This window comes from Augochlora pura, chromosome 4 (genome assembly GCF_028453695.1).
Source record: "Augochlora pura isolate Apur16 chromosome 4, APUR_v2.2.1, whole genome shotgun sequence".
NCBI classification, from domain to species: Eukaryota; Metazoa; Arthropoda; class Insecta; order Hymenoptera; family Halictidae; genus Augochlora; species Augochlora pura.
In genome coordinates, this window is record NC_135775.1 from 15,929,638 (window position 1) to 15,949,882 (window position 20,245).

General features: G+C 29.9%; 1 protein-coding gene across 1 annotated transcript in view; it reads right to left on the bottom strand.

Moving 5' to 3' along the window:
* Nplp1 (Neuropeptide-like precursor 1) overlaps positions 1-18,122 on the bottom strand; it is a 43,978-nt gene extending 25,856 nt beyond the window's left edge. The window contains exon 1 of the mRNA XM_078177898.1: positions 18,018-18,122. Within this exon, the coding sequence (XP_078034024.1) occupies positions 18,018-18,092 (75 nt within the window). The 5' untranslated portion in view covers positions 18,093-18,122. The remainder of the gene's footprint in view (positions 1-18,017) is intronic.
* Positions 18,123-20,245: the final 2,123 nt, after the last annotated feature.

Here is a 20,245-nt window from a genome sequence, read left to right on the forward strand (position 1 = left end):
CTCCTAAAATTAACGATGTTATGATTGTTTGAAAGATGCGACGACCTTGTGTCATTATCGATATATTTTAAAGGGATTTTAATCGAAACTATGCTTTTCAAAACAGCGTTCATATCTCAAAACCTATTTGGCTAATTGACACAAAATTTTAAGGACGTATACACGAAATTCGCAGTCTGGTAATTTAACTGTAAGAAATCTATTGTATTTAATTGGCAGTGTGTATCGTAGGATATGGAATAGGAATAAGAGATGGACGATAGTCTCATAGACAATAATAAGATAACCTTAACATGGAAATAGAAAAGTTGTTAGAATATGTATGATAAAAAGAAAACTTTTGGATAAATTCGCCAAGAAAGTAATGTATTCGTTATGTCTCAAATACATACAAATATCCCCCTTAGATCAGGCATGTTCAAAGTACGTTCTGAAGCTTACAGTTAGCTGCTTCGCTGGATTTACAAAGTTTCGGAGCAGTCTGTTACACACGGAAGAATACCCACCGAATACGAACATCTTAGCAAAGTACAGTCTCTTCAGATTGAAATATTCTGGAGAAATTTAATTTAATTTGGCTTGCTGGAACTCTAAAGACTTAAAAAAGAAAGTTTAATTTTAACTGCATGAATCAACAAACACGTGAAGATTTGTTGATTCGTATTACTCTTTTTGAGTAAGAAATTAAGAAAGTGCAGTAGGAAGTTTTAAAATATTTCCAAATATTTGAGTGACTTGCTGGAAGTTCGCGTATAAATTTTTTGAAAAATGTTTGCCAGTGTTATCTCTTCGTGAACATTACACATGGTCTGGATTACTATATATATATAAAAAATTCATGAAATTCTATTAATAAAATTAATTCACATGCGCCATCTCGTTTATTGAAAATCATGTATTACTAAATCAGCTAGAACGGCCCTTTCAAATTATATGACAATGTTAGTTATATCTTAATTTATTTAAAGTTATAAACAAGCAAACGTGTTGTACAAGTCTAAACCTTGCCAGAAATTTTTTTATGTTATATGTTTCTAATTGTTTGACTAGGTTTCTTTTAGCTTACACATGTAAAAATAACATGTAAAAATAATTTCAATTTTATAGCGACATCATAACACTACTTAACTTATGGATCATCTTGAAATACATTTAATATTGTATATGTACTATTTTTGAACTTATAAAATATTATCAATAAAGAACAAATTTATCAACTCTGTTTGCATAGAATCTTTTGAGATACCAAATGATTCTTGATATATCAAATGAAATTTTGAGAAACATTCTTCGATGGTGCATGATTCAAATCTTATAGTATAATGACTATCTACTTCGATTGCTATCATTCTATAAAATCGAACTTTCAGTTCTACATTTTTACTTCAATAATATCAAAGTGCGCTTTACGATGATACGACACGAATCCATTGAAATAATTTATCGGAAGATCCAAAAACAACGAATTATTCGAACACAATTACTGAATCATTCTATAAATTCTTGCAGTTATTTAGTACACGTAGTCTAACCATTCAATTTTATGAAAAAATATCACTTTCCTCTCGTCTTCCAATATCTGCTGTTTTTTTTTTTTTGCCAAAGGCATCCGTATACCATAACCATTTCTGACGTTTTTCAATAAAATAGTTTTTCGATATTGCCAAATATTTTCCGCTGAAAGCTGCTATCATGTCCGAAATAGGCGATAGTCCGATAAAACAATATATAGATAAAGTGATATTTTTCAATCGAATACACGTAAGATTATTTGCACATTTTGCCATAACATTGTTAAAATGATTTGTTGAAATGTCTGTTACTTGATTTTGGGAATTTCAAAATATCAATCGATTTTAAAGTATTAAAAATATTGATTGACATTGGTATCTTTAAACTGTCAATTAATATTGGTATTTTCAATATAACAAATGAAAAATAAAAAAATAGAACGAAAATAAAAATTTGCAAGATTATAAAAACAATAAAGTTAATATTTTCAGCCACAATATATTAATATTTACCCTATATCAAGAAGGTTTACAGCACCCAAGAATATGCACCTGTGTAAAAGATTTCTTCGATTTGTATTCAAAGAAAATGTATCCAATTATTTTTCATAGAAGCATTTTTGTAATTTCAATAATGCAGAAATAGAAAATAGAAAACTGATCATTTAATCAGCGATGGTATATTTCTTGTTGAACATCTAACGTGTTGCATATAATAATAATCGCAATGGTTAGTAAAAACTGTATAAATAATACTTTTCCATTAACCTAATACTGCATTCCAACTAAAACTTTTCTTTATTATAAACAATAAGTTCCTCAGGCTGTTTCAATGAAATTATACACCATATATTCACTTCTTCATTCTAAGCTGATATTACTGTGCAACACGTTTCTGACAAATTAATATTATGTAGACAGCAAGGATTGTGGGATGCACATTGACTGCATGTGTTAGCGTAATTAAGTTTCTATATTTAATCTTCAATTTAGTGCAGATTTGCGGTGTACGCCAGAGCGGCAATAGGGCGGAGAAGGGATTAGTCGAATGAAGCTCGGTATACATGCTGTAATCAGAACAATAGCACAGTGCTTAGTCTAATAAAAATAATTCAAAAATCCCTTTTCGTAAAACGGATCATTCAAATATTCTATAAAGATTATCTTTCTCGGTGTTTCGTAATAAACTTAATTATAACCTTCCAAGTGCTCAATTATAACAAACGATTGACATAATATTTTCTAGAAATTAAATTCTGCGGAGATAATGTCCACGACGGACATTAGGTAGCATGTGAAATTGTTTAATGAAAAAGCACGAACACTATGTGCGATATTCGTGGAATAAATTCGTGGAATTTACTTTGATATGATGGACATTATCGTGCAGAGATTATAACAAGCTTCCGCTCATTATCCAGTATTATATCGCTAGTTATACAAAACCTAAACGAACCAAAATTCTGGTCATAGAAAAATCACAATATGAAAAAGTATGATCTACTGAGACAGTGATAAATCGCAAAAATATGTATTTTGTATATTCGACGGGTGCGATCATATGCTTCTTAATTTTTAATATCGATGAAAGCAAAAATATCAATGAAAATGAGTAACTTCATACAGTAGAAAAATGAAAAGAACTCTAAAACACCGGTAAATTACTTGCAGCTTGGTGATAATGTTAAAAAAAAATACTAAATTCCTACGTAAATTGTTGTCTTAAAATTGACGCGAACAATTCTAATTTGGAAGGTTTATTTATCAAATGCAATATTGTTACATGTAACATTTTCTACAGTTTCGAAATTCTTCGGGAACATTGTCACAATCTTTTATGAGATTTTATAACATGTTTTTGTTCACTTATTTATCAAGGGCCATTGAATTTTCAACTATCTCGCCAGATAAATATATTTCTACAAAACATTTTGTCTGTTCGACGCAAGAAACATAATTACGTATAACGACCGCGCGGATTCTAATAAAGCACCCCGTTAAGACGAAACAGAAGACAAAACGTGTCGGAGCATCGTAAGTTTCTTGTAAACTCAGCATATTAGATCCTTATTCGAACTATGAAACTTTTCCACACAACTCATCTTTCTCGTGCGCCTCTTTGTATGTATATCCTGCAGCTTATACTATTTGCTTAACACTCCGAAGCCACTCAAACGTTAAATCGATCGCCGTTGCGCTCGATGCCTGGGACTTTGTTCCTGTGAAAATATGTCGTAACCTACGTACGCGAGGATAGAATGATTTGGCACAGTATTTTACCGAATCCAAAATTGTTTAACATTTTTAACATTTTTCTTTGTTATTTGCCTTCATCGGTTAGTATTATACTATGTATGATGGTTAGACTGTGAATTCTATGTATTTATAACAAAAAATGAGTAGCTACAATTTAAAACAGTGGTAAAGTTTAGATAAACGAATGATATCAATATACAATTTTCAATAGGTTAAAGTTATTTAAAAAAGATAGAAATCCTTAACTAGGTTCTGTTACTTGGAACAAATGCAGACAATTTTTATTTTGCGTAAAGATCTATAGCTATAATTATGACTTGAAAAAACACGATGTATAGATAATTTAATTTATCTACATATGTTATCGTGTACATCGCGCACATTCGATAGAGGTCGTGGACGAGTTAGAAGAGGTCGTGGACGTTCAGTTTATCAAGATAATTGTATCCATAGTATTGTACTCATATTAAATAGTATTGCTTGTGAAACAAAGCCATTCATACAGAGTGTTCCAGAATTATCGTTATATCCCGATAGCAGTGATTCCAAAGGTGATTTATACAGAATCAACTTACGTACCAACTACTTTTAGCCAACTACTTCGCCGTACGCTATGTAGCACTATTACGATTATTAACAATTGCTAGCTTCAATTGATTTTTCCGCACCAACGACAAGTCGAATAACCACTGCACAAGTGCAGCAAACTGCGGGAACGGCTCGCCCCACGAACACATTATTCAGGACGATATATTATAATTCTGTGCAAATATGCATATACCAGCACGAAATTGACCGAATATTAGGAGAATATTTCACAGATGTTGTAGAAAATATTACAAGCCGTTGCGACTTCTCTTTTATCGGAATTTCCAAGTTTCGATAAATTGTCGTCGGCTTTAAAATTTTTTAATTCAACTTCAAAACTTTAGATATAACATATAGTCATTTGCTGTGTCCGTGTAAATAGTACGATTTAAATTGTAACTTTTTTTGAGGAGAAGTAACTTTGAAATTTTGACATTCATAACTCGGAATTTTTAAAACGCATGTGAGAATTGCGTACCGAATTTCATTACGTTCACCAAGTTCTACGATATTATGAAATTTCATAAAAATTCGAAAACGCTCGTGAATAAAACATGACACGTGCCCATTCATACATATACATATGTATGCATACACGTAACTCACGACATAAAAAAAGTTTAAACGTTCAAACTATTCCATATCTTCTGAACGTCACATTATTCCGAAAATGTTTTACAAAGTGTTTGTTATTTTCGAAAAAAATGATTTTGCAAGCACTTTTTGTTCGCCGTTTAAAAATATTTGCCAAAACGTCTTAACACTTTACATGCCGGCAATTTTCTGCCTTTTTAGTAAAATTGATATTCAATAGTTAAGAATTTCTTAAATAATAATTCAAAAACGACAGCGATTTATTTAGGATGTTTTACTTTACCAAATATTGCTCTTCATTATTTCAATACTTTCTACTTTCTTTTATAAGACTTTTTATTAACTTAACAAAATATTCCGCGATTTCAGTATCACAAGACAGAAATAATTTTTGTGCTACTTTAAGAACTTTTCTCTTTTACATATTTACTATTAACAAATAAATAATTCATTGAATTCACTTAAACGAATTGAATACGTCTTATTAGATAAATATAAAGTTAATCATACTTAAAAATAAACCAACGACATGGTATTCTGATCCACTAAACCAGTGACGCAAACGTTTAAAGCTGTAAATTGCGTCGGAATGATTGCTATGCGAACCACTTTTATGAAATCATAGCAGTTAAAATGTCGACAGTTTTGTGAACGTCGAAAATTTAGTCGGTCAAACACTTTTTCGTACCACCATGCTTCGTTTTGAAATGTATGAACACAAAGCTTCCAGCAATTCTTAAGTAAACGACACTCAACGTTTTCCGTAGACCCCGAAGTAGAGCATGAGTGCATTTCTTTCACGTTATTCGCCAACTGTCAATACAACCTGAGCGTGTTCTCATTTCCGATAGAATTTACAGTACCACTTATAAATCGTAAAACACAGAATAGGAATATATTAGATATACAGAACTAATATAAGAAATATATATCGATTACGGTGTAAAAAGGTAGAAAGGCAATAACGTATAAATAGTAAAGATAAATTTCAATTTAGAAATATTAGCGAGTTATATTCACAAGTAACATCAACTATATTCTTGAAACTAATTACTGTAGCTTTCTTTTGTTTTCGAGTGTAATTATGTTTGCATTTACCCAGTAAAATATTCAATCTTTTTATTCCCTTATTTAGTTCATTGCTGAATAAAAAAAACTTCAAATTCACAAAGGATATTTTATAAAAGATAATAATTCTAGTAATAATAAGGTAATGATAAGGTTAGCAATAATAAGAGGTTAGTACCCCTTAATGCGTAATAGTTTTCTACGCGTCGTTATAAAACATTGATTGACAAAGAAACGGTGACTCGATTCTTTCGCGGCAGTAGTTTTTACAAGAAAAGTTATTCAGGTGTAACTGACTTTTTGATCAACATTTGCACAATGGTAAAACTTCGAATACTGAAGCTAATAACTAATCCTGTTCGGGAACATATGATTTATAGCTTCTGAGATATTTAATGTCAAAGTTTTTATGTTCTGGAAATATACGTGTAGCTGATTATTTCAAGATTATTCTAATTATTCTAATTATTTGCGGATGTTATCATGTAAATGATCGCCCCATTGGACAAGAAGGCACTAATTTCATAGTAACAATAAAATTAACATATTCCTAACATTAATTATCTTTTACACGTGTACAGTAATACCATTCCTGCAAATAATATCAAGATTCATATGGTATCTAAGCGTCCATCTATAATAACACGAGAGACCCATGACAGATGTAACACGGGGGCGGTTGTAACACGTTCAATATTTCAAAATATTTGATATATATTATTACGCGGTCCCAGATATATAATGTAAAATGACATTTGGAACTCAGTCATCTATCAGGTAAATACGAAATATATGTATATCTGGATAAAGACAAAAATAACTTTTCCGTACCTAAAGGCTATTCCCATAATTTTTTAAATTGTAATATAAGTGTTTTGTTAGCAAATATATTACTGAAACCAAATTAAATACTGACAGTTACTTTACATTAATAAGCATGTTATAAATAATAATTTATAATTAAAGTTTGAAAGTACGGTCCTTGATGCACGAGAATACGACTGTAATTAAATAATTTCGAATATGTAAGTAAGAGCTTTGTACAATATAATTGTTATAAATATAATAGTTTATGTGTAATCGTTTTCAAAAATCGAAGTGTTAACACCAAACATTAAGATCAAATTGTGTCCCTTTTGTAGTAAGTAATCGGTTTTCGACACAGATCAATTCGTCTACTAGATATGACCGTTCGAAATCTGTTGCGAAATTACCAACATTTTTCTATAAGCTACGGCGAACTTCTCAGGCCCGGAAGAAGTTACGAGCAATATCAATCAGATATCTCCTCCTGTTTCAAACTTCCGCATCGTTCGAGGCATCTAAGCAGAAAACGTTTCCCTGGATACGCGATGAAAAATGTCAAGCTGTATTGGGGAAAAAGTTGTTTCTTACGTTCAAAGAAAGGAACCAGTCATGGTAGATCAGGGGCGAGATGTGTTCTAAACCGGCTCGATACGTTTTCGATAATAAATGGATGTTCGGTCGCGTGGACGTCCTATAAACGGAAAGACGCGCAAGTTCAATGCGACGAATAAGCTTTCACGTAATTCGATAAGGACGTGACCTTTCATTATCATTCATTCCCTGGAAATGGATAGGCAAACGGGCAACCTTTGTACGCGCGTGACGGGAATCAGTTTCCCATTTTATATGCACGTTCTCGGATTTACCGTGATTTATTCGAAATGATAGATTACGCGTGCTGAAAGATTTCTCCACGAAGCGGTAATAAATCGTTTGTTTCGCGGAATTCAGAGGTCAGCGAAATTCTGGGTACACGTCTTATAGGATTATTCATTACATTGTGATATATATTCGCGAAATTTCATTACCAAGCCAGTGCAATAGAAATTTATGTACCATTGAACACCTTGTATTCATGTATAAATTGTATCATGTATATGTATAATTTGAATTGATAAATCATGCACGTAATTTTTAATTAAGCACGAGTACTATTTTGTAATCTAAATTTTTCCAATTTTTGAGACGCCAGTAAGGTTTTCATATATCCTCGGAATTCAAGAAGTAAAATATTTTCTGTAATAAAACATTTTTCAGTACGATCGCTTACAAGAACGTGTTTATTTCTATATCTAATGTTAATTTAATCATATCAAAGTGGCATTTCTTTTCAGTCGTTATCTCTTTTTCATTATGTAATCCTATAAAATATATAAATAAAACTACAAACTCTTCTATCTATTAATACTTATAAAATTTCACAAAAGTATAATGATCAAAGATTCAATTCGACTTTGTATAGAAAAATCACAATTTTTGCACAATAATCAAATAAAAAAAAACAATTTCAGTCATTGTACAATAAACTAACATTTCTAATATTAGAAACGATTCGCGTTATTTAGTCTAGTTTTAAAAATGTTATATCGTTTTAGAAGGTACTGGTTCTGGTTTGCTCGCTCGGTGTACATCGGTCTTCTACTTTCTCTGATACAATTATTTCTAAATATAGAGCCTAAACAGTCTAAACAGCAAAAGTCCTTCAGAGTTAGACAAGTATATGCATTTCCAAGGGTGTATTCGGCATTCGCGAAACATGTTCTCATTTACCCTCGCACGAAACGGAAATTACTGATTGTCGATAAAAGGACAACGATGACACGAAGAATGTCTTCATCGCAGATTAAACTTGCGTTCGCGTCTTGATAAACTCTTCAGATTCTACTGTTTACTACTGTTTTCAGGTTCGACGCTGCAGTCGTGTTATACTACGTACACAGAAATTTAGCAATTTATATTTTTACTTTGTTCGTTCAATTTTTACCGTTTATTCAATTTTTAAAAGCTTTTAGGTACGCTAAACAATTTAGTACGTGCACGATCTGAGAAGGGGACGTCAAAGTTAACTGAATAATTGGGTCAAACGGTGTATTTTTTTTATGTTAGAGTGATTACTTTATTAGACAACGGCTAAAAGATTATTTTCAAAAATTGCAATTTGATGGTATAATAAGAGACTGCAAAAATGATAATCTAAACAATTTTATATTGATTTATATTAGTTATATAAAAGTACATATTATAAACTTCAGGACCAAATACTTTAAACTTATGCAACAGCTTGGATATTTTGAATTACTATCAATACTCCTTAACAAATTTAAATAAATATGTTCTTTTCTAATTATAAATGCTTTAAGAAAAGTGAATCACTACTGTAATATCTAAGAATAAGGAGAACGGAACTAATTAACTTGTAAGAGTATTATTTTTCGATTGATAGTAATAAGTAAGACTATGGTATTCCAAATAATTCCAATATACGTGTCAAATAAATATGGAACAAGATACGTATCGGATAGAATTCTAGACGGCAAAATTAAATGAACAGATACGGCATGTGGCATATTAGTTTCATGATTCACATATCATGTTCAAAGCAAGGTTGACAATGGTGGAATTTAAATGAATTTCGGCACTTGTCACCCACAGCCTACAGTCGGGCAGCTTCAATGGAACAGCGCCACTCTTCAAGACTAATTAAATTTTCTCCAAAGAAAACACTTCCTTGATAGCAATTCTTTTGTTGAATACGTAACTATCAGTTATATTTCTTAAAAAATAGTTTATTTGTTATATTGCTGTTGTATTTGACTAAATTTCTAATTAAAAATATTTTCGGATAAAAATAAATCTTTTAAATAATGCTTGAAATATTAATGAGAAACATTGATGCAAGGGTAGATGATACTATGAGAGGAATTGACAGATAGTGAAACATACATATGTATATGCATAACGTAGTATAAAAGAATACGTTGAATAAAATTACAAATTATGAAACAATATGAATAATACAATGACTATTGGCATAACGATATGTATAATACAATTGTTATACAATTTTTATAACAACGTATCGTCAAACCATCATATTAATTTTACTTTGTAAATAATTATAAGAATATAGTGAGAGAAAAGATGCGAAAAGTGACTTAATTAAAATTTTGAAAGGTACTTTTAGAAACCTTTTTGTAGAAACAATGTTGAAGTAAAAGTTTAGAACATATTTTTGAATCCGTTTGGTAAAAACATCGTTCGATTAAAATGTTAAAAGGTATATCTTGACCCCTTTAATAAATATAGTATTCGAATATAAATAATTCATGGAATGCATGAAAATATTAATAACTGTACATCCAAGCTCTCAATGCAGCCATCAGCTAAATCCACGATTTTCAGATATAAATTTCCAATAAAATTGAAGACATTGATAATAGCTTGTATCCAATTCGAATTATAAACGTAGATTATATGTAAATTTATACAATTTTTGCTTCATAAATGTATGGTCCAACTTAAATGAAATTTAAACAACATTCCTGAACAAAATTAATTGGACGAAAATTCATATGAAATTTACGAACTTGTAAAAAATTTTAATACTGCACTCTCTTGATTAAACTTTTCGTTACATGATCATTTTCGATTTAACTGAATATACATTTACAATTATTCAAAGATGAAAAAAAATAAAATCAATGCTGATACGAATCTTGATAATAAGTTCCTAATAACAAGGATTAAAGATGTATTTCTATTCGCAATTGGCTTATTAGTATACTGTATACATACTTTTCAAGTTTAATGATATACCGACATTCTGTTCATAAATATTTCTACCATTTTTTACAACTTCCGTTTCCAACAATTGACTTTTAACTAATTGTAATTTGACAGTTCCTATTTTTGTAATGCTACTTTGTGAGAAATTTATTTCAAATCTATTTTAAAACTATTTCAAAAATAATTCTATAGGATCCTATTTTGAATTATTTGCAGTACGATGCTATTTAAGAAAGGAATTAATTATTCGTGTAAATAATAGTTACTAGTAATAATAATTTAGTAATAATAATTCGTGTAAATAATTACTTCCACGATAGGAAGTCAGATTTATATGGAATTTTTGCAATAATAGGATTACGTTAAACCATAATTTCAAACAAAATCGTGTTACGCACACTATTTAAATTAACATTAAATTGCAACATCTTTTTAAATAAAATAATATAGAATTCTTTTGTAAATACCTTTGTCTGTACCTTTTTCTCGTGAAGGAGTTTATATTAATCCACGTAGATTTAGGGTTAGTACAATATAAAGGTTTTGGACAGACGTTGACTACAATAGAAAGACTCGACGTCGTATTCATCGAATGAATACTGAACAAATTAAACGCCATGTTGTCCTTATTGCGAGGGTTAACGTTATTCGTTGACAGTATAATGACATCGGTCATCGGTTTAACTGATTAAAAATGTTACGAATGAATTGTTCACAAAGGAAATAATTGTTCTGATTCAGATCACAGACGGAGTAAAAAATATAGAATAAATTACTATATGTATTAGTATTTAGACTTAGTCTTACGTTGTCAACAGTCAAATTTTGTGAAACACTTTCAATCCCTTACCTTAGGATTTATTTTCAAAAAAACATGCGTGTACAGACAATTTATTTTAGCACAATTCTGTGCGAGCAATTATCAAGGAATAGAAGTAAAATATTGCTGTTTCTATTTAATACTTGTATCTATATAAGTGTAGACGTTATTTCATTTATAATATATCAGATTAATAAAGTAATGTTAATATTAAATCAAAATTGGAAGAAATTCTGAACATTGTCAATATTATTGCGAACAAAAATTAGAAATTATTTAAATTTCTTTCCACTATTGTTTACTTTCTAATAATTTATAATAACTACAATAACAAATTGTTGGATAAACAAAAGAACAAGAAAATGTCCAAATCTCATAACTTTTCAACAAGAGGTTAAAAAAGATTGCTTTATCTAGCTTACCTACGTGCGAATATATATACCAAAAATTAGTGTAAAAAAATTAAATGTTCCTTTTAAAAGAAATTCGTAAAAATTGTTCGAAAAATAGTGAAAATAATCAGAACCAGAATACCCTTTTGGAAGTAACATCAGAACTAAACAACAGATTTTAACAACAGTGTGCGGAAACATTTTATATGTGCATCTGTTATTTAAATTTGACTGCAGAAACCCCCATTATATCTGTTTTGCATTATTCAAACGGTGAATAAAACATTCATCAGTCGCCAATAGCTTTGCTAATGTCTCCACGCGACTCGGTTTCAATCAATCGTATTTGTGTATCCATTCGAAATTGGACAGACATTTATACGAATTGTTTTACTGGGAACAGTTGAAACGTCAACATTTGAAAATATTTACTGCATCTCACGAAACAATCAGTTTATTACGTATTCTGGTCACAATCAGATATCGAAATGAACTTTTGATTCGGTTAGTGTATATGTGTATCGCTGACGAAAAAGTTAATCGCTCCATATTCACGGTGTAAACATGAATCTCGAGATCGCAATCAATTATACTGATAAACATTTGAATGATTACGGTGATTGCAGCTTCTGTGCCAAGCATGTATCATCACAGAAATTTTTCCTTGTTTTGAAATACCAGGAAACTGTAACATATTGAACCAATACTATTCGGTTGGCAAACAGAATGCAATAAAGTAACAAGTGTTGCTTAACGAAGCCTGTATTTGTACAGTTATTTCACGGGTTTTGCCAATAACTTTACTGAAAAAGAACATAGATTAACATAATCGACGTTTTTCGTTCGGTATACAATAAAACAAGATTATTATTTACTACTATCTGCTATTTCCCAAATTGACACTATTTTTATCGATCTTAAAATATGTAGAAAATAATTCTAAAAATAGCGTTGAATCGAAGAAATGAGTAGAACAGACATGTAACTATAATTATATAATTATCACTTTTTGAAAGCATCTGTATCATATTTTCTTGTATTTAGTCATTTCTTTATTTAAATTTTCTACTTAGGTAAATTTCATATTAATATATTAATATTTGTTTTCGAATTAAGTATAATGAATTGCGATCTAAAGTTCAGAAGCGTTTCATAAATAGTATTACAAACAGCAAAGCGAAATTCAGGTTCTTAAATTATAGTAAACGATAACTATATCGATAAACGTTATGTAGTTTATAAAATCAAGCATTTATCTGTTATAATCTCGAAGAGATTATTTCGAATTTCATCTTTGATAATTTTGCTAAACTAAAGCATTAAGAATATTCCAATTAAAAATATTCTCATTTCATACTTGTTTACTGATATACAACACGCTGCTTCCATTTCTATTTCCCTTTTTATATTTATAAAAATCGATACAAAATGATTCAGAACTTTCGCAATAATATACATCAAATGAAAGAAAGAAGACGTGATTTTTCATTGCGACGAAAGTAACTAATCCGTTTATTTCGGAATCTACTGGCGTGATAAAAGAAAAACTAATATCACCAATACAAGTAATAATATATCAAGAATAAATTAAAATAATAATATAGGTAATGACGTGGCAAAAAAGCACAAAAAGTAATAATACCGCTAAAATAGCAAACCATAATAGAAATGCAAGTAATAATCGCAATAATGCAAATAGCGTAGATGAATTACAAACAACACAGATAATTTACATAGAAACGGAATTCTCCGTTCATTTACCGAATAATATCCACCCTTAAAGTTCCAAGCATCATTTTCTACATATCGCTAATTATTTCAAACACCGTTTGATTAAATAGAGTTCAATTACTATTATAATTACTTACAAAAGATAGAACCGAATCGCATAATTTAACCTTCGTTCGATGAATATGCCAAACTATCACTAACCCGCCTTCTAAAACTCCCGACTGGTTGAAGAAGTGAGGAGAAGTTTTCCTGTCCGATCTCTATAAAATAAACTGAACATTGAATAATGGAAAGTTCTGAATTTAATAGATTTATTGAAGACATAAATAATAATAATATTTGATTGTTATTAAAATATAACAGGGGAGAATGTATTGCAAATGAATACCAATGAAGAATTTTTAATAAACTATGGCTAATATGTGAACTTTCATGCTATGAAAAGCACACGAAAATAAGTATTACGTTGTGAGTTCCATTATAATCATAAAAAATGCCATATTAATATGTATTAATATTCAAGAACCGAATTCTCAAGATTTATATTTCCTATAATTTCCCATTATGATGATTTGAATTTTTTAAATACGACAGTAACACTTTTGGAAACATCATTTTTCAATTTCTTTTTAAAACAGCAGACTTTTCATTAACAATTTGTATTAATCATAAATCGTTTTCCATATTCTGTGCAGAACGTTTTGAAAAAAATTAAATGTTGTTTTATCAGGCAACTCCAATTTTCAACAATACAATTAAAAATATATTTATTATTATAATTAATAAATCATAAATAAATGTTGAGTTCCCACTTACTTTATAATTTCTATTCTAATAACTAAATTACTTCTCCTTTATACAACTTCTATTTATAGAGTAATTGAACATTTATATTCCTACTACTACTTAATAATACAAATAAGCAAAATATGATATGTATATTGTTAGATTTAAATAGTTACCGAACGTTTAATTTTTTATACCGGTATTCCACTTTCGAATTTTACCTTGTAATCTAAACGATTAGTTTACGTAATCAGAACCAAAAACATAATTTTACTTCTTTTGTCATTTTAACTTGACAGTTTAACTTGAATAAGACAACTGTCAACTAAATGCGTTTCATAATTTTATTTAAATCATTGACAACGCTATAAAATGATTGATGTCGTTTCATTAACACCTGTTAGATCATTCGAACATAAGAGATTTAGTATCCGTGAACGTCAATAACTGACTTTGAAAACAGTTTCCGTCTCAATTACGAAATGACTACAAAGAATGAATTGAAAAGCTTATCGAGCATTGTGTAGACTCATACAGATCGTCGAGGATTATATTATTCATTGTACCATTCAATTTCTGCATAGAGAATAGAGTAATATTCTTTTATTATAGAAAAGCAGGGTAATTTTCTGTTCAGGTAACTATATAATTTGTTATATAACATTTGTAGTCAATAGGACAATTTATTATCTGTAATAAGAAGACAGTTATTTAAATCTTTTTAAATCGAAATTAGCTGTCTAGATTGTGCTGCCTTCAAGTCGTACATAATCGTAACTTAATGATCATTGTTGCACGTAACATTCACAACCATTATAGTAATAGAAAAGTAATAATGTTATTTGATCGATGTCGAATTTTAATCGATAAAAATGATTGCTGTTTGCAGCAGAATACAAAATAGTCAACATAAACATTTAAAATGAAAGTTACGAATACTTTTAAGAAATTAAAGCCTATATGAGAGTATGTGATTAATTTATTTAACAATTAATTACTTGTCAGCTGTCTTAAATAATTAATTTTATTCAGTACGTCTCCATAATTACAATGATAATAATAATTATAATTGTCAATATTTAAAATAAATTAAATTGGGCTAGCGGTACCAATAAAACGTTAACATGACTAGATGTGTATTAATCTGTTTTTGTCAAGCGAGGAAAAATTCGATCTGCGGGAATCGCAGTAAAACCATCAATTTTTCAACCACGAATTTAATTATCGAAATGTCCGGTTCGATGTGTTTCTCGTGTTAAGCTTTAATCCGCTTTATCAAGTGATGTATTCCTTTGTTCTAGAAATCAAAGGACTGTTTAAGGATTTAGTTATCAAACGAACAAACGACAATTTGCGAATGTAAAGCTATGAAATGGGATTGCCTTTTTACAATCTCTTTAAACCTGCAAGCAGTTAACCGCCATAGCATATATGGTTAAATGATTAACAAATAAATAATTTTAACTAGAAAAAAATATATACTGCTATAGAAAAATTTAATATAAAGAGAGATGTAACATAGAATTATAAATTATATATTATATTAACTATTATTATTATTATTTTTGTTATCTCTTTAATCACAATATGAGTTTAAGTGTTGCTATACGAGTTTAACGTATCGAATCTCTTAACATATCGAAGTGTGTGTAATAACTTGCAAATATATATAATTAATTGCAATTAATATACTAATACAATGATTATAGACCTTGATCTTACGGGCTAAATCGTTTAACTCTTTTCACCTTAAATTTTCATGTATACTACGTGTTGTATGAAAACATGTTTTGAGCGATAGTTATTTGCTATAAAGGAAAACATAGGCGGTAGCAATTGATTTTTTGCTATTTCCCTCTACCTCTGAAAATATGATACACTTGTATATGTAGCGCTCGCGTTGCTTAATCACCTATACGCTTGCACCGATAGTAACGTATAATATTTCCAATATTTATCGTATTAAAAATCGATTAAGGATTATCTTGAAGAGCACTAATTTCTGATCCCTTGTAACACGATCATTTTTTTATTCTGCATTTAATAAACTCTCAAACGGCAAGCTTAAATGTTGCACATTTTAATTACCATAAAGAAATTCACGATGACTCTCACATTTTAATGAAACAGGAAAATAGCAATAAATGAATTATTGCCGTATATGCTCCTCTTTATGCAAAACAACTTTCGTTTGAAACATTTCTCCACGCAACATGTAGTTTACAAGAAAAATTAGAAGAAAGTTAAACAAGAAAAAATTAAAGGACTCATCCAGTATATATAATATAATATTATAATAATATAATATTAAACTATAACTGCTGGACTGAAACTTGTTCGATACAAATGCCGTGTTCTGCACCATGACAAGTCGACATTATTATTATATTTTTATATATCCGTTTGACAGTAATACATTTGAACTACGAACAGGTACGGTCGGATATATTGGAAATCAGTGTACCAAACAATTTTATTAGAAGCATTACGAACTCCAACGTTATGACCTCCACTTCTATACGACACCGAATTCCACCATTGAACATTTACGGAGACTACAGTATCATTACGATAAACGCAGAAACACAGTGTCCTATAACTTAGAGTTTGTATAATTTGATGAATATCATAATTCTTATCAAGTAAACCATACTACAATAACGCAACGTATCACATTATTGTTTCGCGCTATGACACTAGAACTTTCTGTTACAGGTGGTCTAACATTATAAACGGTACAGTAACGGTAAAGATCGAATCATGCAGCGCGGTTACGAAATGAAATGTTCGCAGTGTGAGAAAACCGGGACCATAACTGTTATAATGAATATGAAACAGGTCATTGCATGACAATTATCGTTATGATTGCAATGTTTTTTAAATAATTTAAATAGTTGTATATGACCAATAGTTTGATTTCGTTGTCTAATTATTATTGATGAGGGAAAGTTTGGATTACTTGTTGGGTTATTTCTAATAGTTATTGTTGACGGAAAATTTATTTTGATTGCTTATAACAATTATCGATGAACATAATTTACTTCATTTACTTATCACAGTTATCAGAGAGGGAAATTCTAGTTTAAATATAATACTTCTAGAAAAGTTAAATTGTATTTCGATCACATATCATACAGGGTGTTTAAAAAATGCACGTCAATAATTCAGGAGCTAAATGTACACACCAAAACAAATCAACAATTTCATATGAATTGAATATACACGAACATACATTATAAAAGGTACATCTTGTATTTAGCGTTTTCGTAAATACATGTCCAATTCAAGAAAGTTTATTCGGTATTTATAATAATCAATCGCACGACGCTAACGAAGTTATTACGCAGCAAGGTATATACCTTATCATAACATTGCCATCTACCTTCTTGTTATCTCGTTTCTTCAAACTGTTCATACTAAAAATTATTTTGGTCGAATGCGAAACAATTCGGTATTATAAAATTTTTAATTCCATCATCAATAATGACTACTGGCAAAGAAACAAAATTTTCGGTCAAATATTGACATTATTTTACCATATGATTTTTTAAATATATTCTTTTACATTTAAACTTGAACAACTTTATATGATAAACGCGTTTCAAATCTTTATTATCCTTGATCACTGATAAAAAAAAAGAACTGTAGCGGCAGAGTAAAACAAGTGACAAAACTTACCAAGGGCAGACGAATCTGGTTGACAATGGAGATGTAGAGTAGGAAGGTCACGAGGTAGTTTCTGGTCAGGCTCATTTCGGCAAAAACTCCACAATATCCTTTCGATGTCGTTCTACAAATCCGAATACCATTTTAGAACGTGTCCGCTTCCTTATATAGGATCCATTTCACCCCGCGCAGGCGTCTCAACCCCCATAGCACACCTACACCGAATGTACCCTATTCACACCATCACTAACAGTCCTGTTAGTGAAATATGCAATATGCACATATGCGGTGCACTGTGGCTGTAGATTTCGTCCTACGCTGATACACTATCCGGCCGGAACTAAAAAAAGCCTATCGAGGTAGGAAAAAGGATACGATTTTAAACCGCGACTCGGTTAATATACCGTGGATTATTGCGTGTCAGTCGAGGTAGTCTCCGTCTTTCATTTTTGACCATGGCACCACGCTTTATTGGCACTCGTCACTGTTCCTTTTTGTCCTTTCAACAACAACAACAAGCACCGACGGTTCCGGTATTTTAAACAGCGCAATCACCGTGATTATTTGTTGCAATGATGCGCTGTCAGTAGATTCTTTCTCAATTGTTCATTGTCAATTGTCAATTGTCTAAATATCTCTTCGAATATATGAAAATGCGAAGTTTAGACAAAAATTATCTTCATTGATTGCACCAAATTCAAGCTAAATAGATATTTCTCTCATTGTTTTACATTTCACGTACCTATTTTTATTATAAATGCATAAAATCCGTGGTCTAGTTATAAGCTATTTAAAAATAATCTCTGCGAAAATTTATGGATTCAAGAATTATGCGACATTGAATGTTTCTTATTTTTTGGTGAACTAGTAGTGTTTGTAAATTAAAAATGTGCATTTAACAACAGATTTTTATTGCAATTTAAATAATTTGATTGGACGTTCTATTCTACACAAAATTTGTATTATTCGAAAAACTATCGAGATTTAAAGTGCTGTATTTTTGACAAAAAATTGATTTCGGAGTTCCACGGTTTTACTTTTGTAAATCAATGTTAACTTTCTTCTAAGATGGTCGTATAAGATAGTGTTCACAAAAACTGACACCTCCTTTCTTGAAATTCCTACGAACTAAAACACGTACAGAATTACTGGAAATTTTTTTCGCGATTGAATTTGCCATTTTGAAAGTTACAGCTTTTCTTTTACAAAAATCTCTTGAATCATTATACAATTTTATGCCTTGTGGAACAAATAATAAAGATCACAAATTCAGTTATGTACCCTACATTACTGTAAAGTTATCAGTATTATTATGTTAATACTAATTAATTAAAAAAGAAATCAGTAATATATACGTATAAATGTTTCGCCATGTTTTACTGACTTTGATCGAAAACATATGTTTTAAGAAATATTGTTTTTTATAACTTATAATTATCAAGTAAAATATAAAAAGTAACAATTTTATTTATCAAATTAAAATTACTTACAGAAGTAAATAAAATATATTTATAGATAATTTAATTAATCGTTTAGAAGATATTCAAAGAAATTTCGGAATTTAAACTAAAGACACTTCTGTGTGCAATGAAATGCAACCATAATAATAATTATTATTATCGGTTATAATAATAACAGTAATAATGATTAGTTGATTTCTTCTAATTTACTGAAATTATGAAATCTTTCACGTTTCAAAGGTAGTGCCAAAAGGTCATTCTAATATCGGCATCACACTTTTCATTTAAAGTTCAATAAAAAGGCAACAAAAAATCGTGCATGAAAATTTATAGCTCTTTATAAAGGGGAAACTTCAGCCCTCAAATCTATGGAAGTTGCAAGTCTCAAGAAAAATGCTTTTTAACTACGTAACAACAGTTACGAGAAAAAGAGCCATTTTCACTTTACCATCCACATCTCAATGCAAAAGCAGCTTCTTGAAAAACAACTTAAGAAAGGGCAAACAAAGACTTCGTACTTCACATATTGGTACCTAATCCTTTCCACGAAAATGTATGAATTAGAGATTGAATACATAAAATGTTTAAATGTGCGAAAACTTTCTTCATTTGTTACATACTTTACATTTACTTCCCTTTTCTAATCATTTTAGCAGAACAAATAAAATCTATTTTTTCTATTTTACTAAAGTTTAAAGTCGCTACTCCTCAGTTTTCTAACAAATGCATAAAATCTGCAATTAATGTTATCAACCACGACTTCTAAGTGTTTGCTTTATT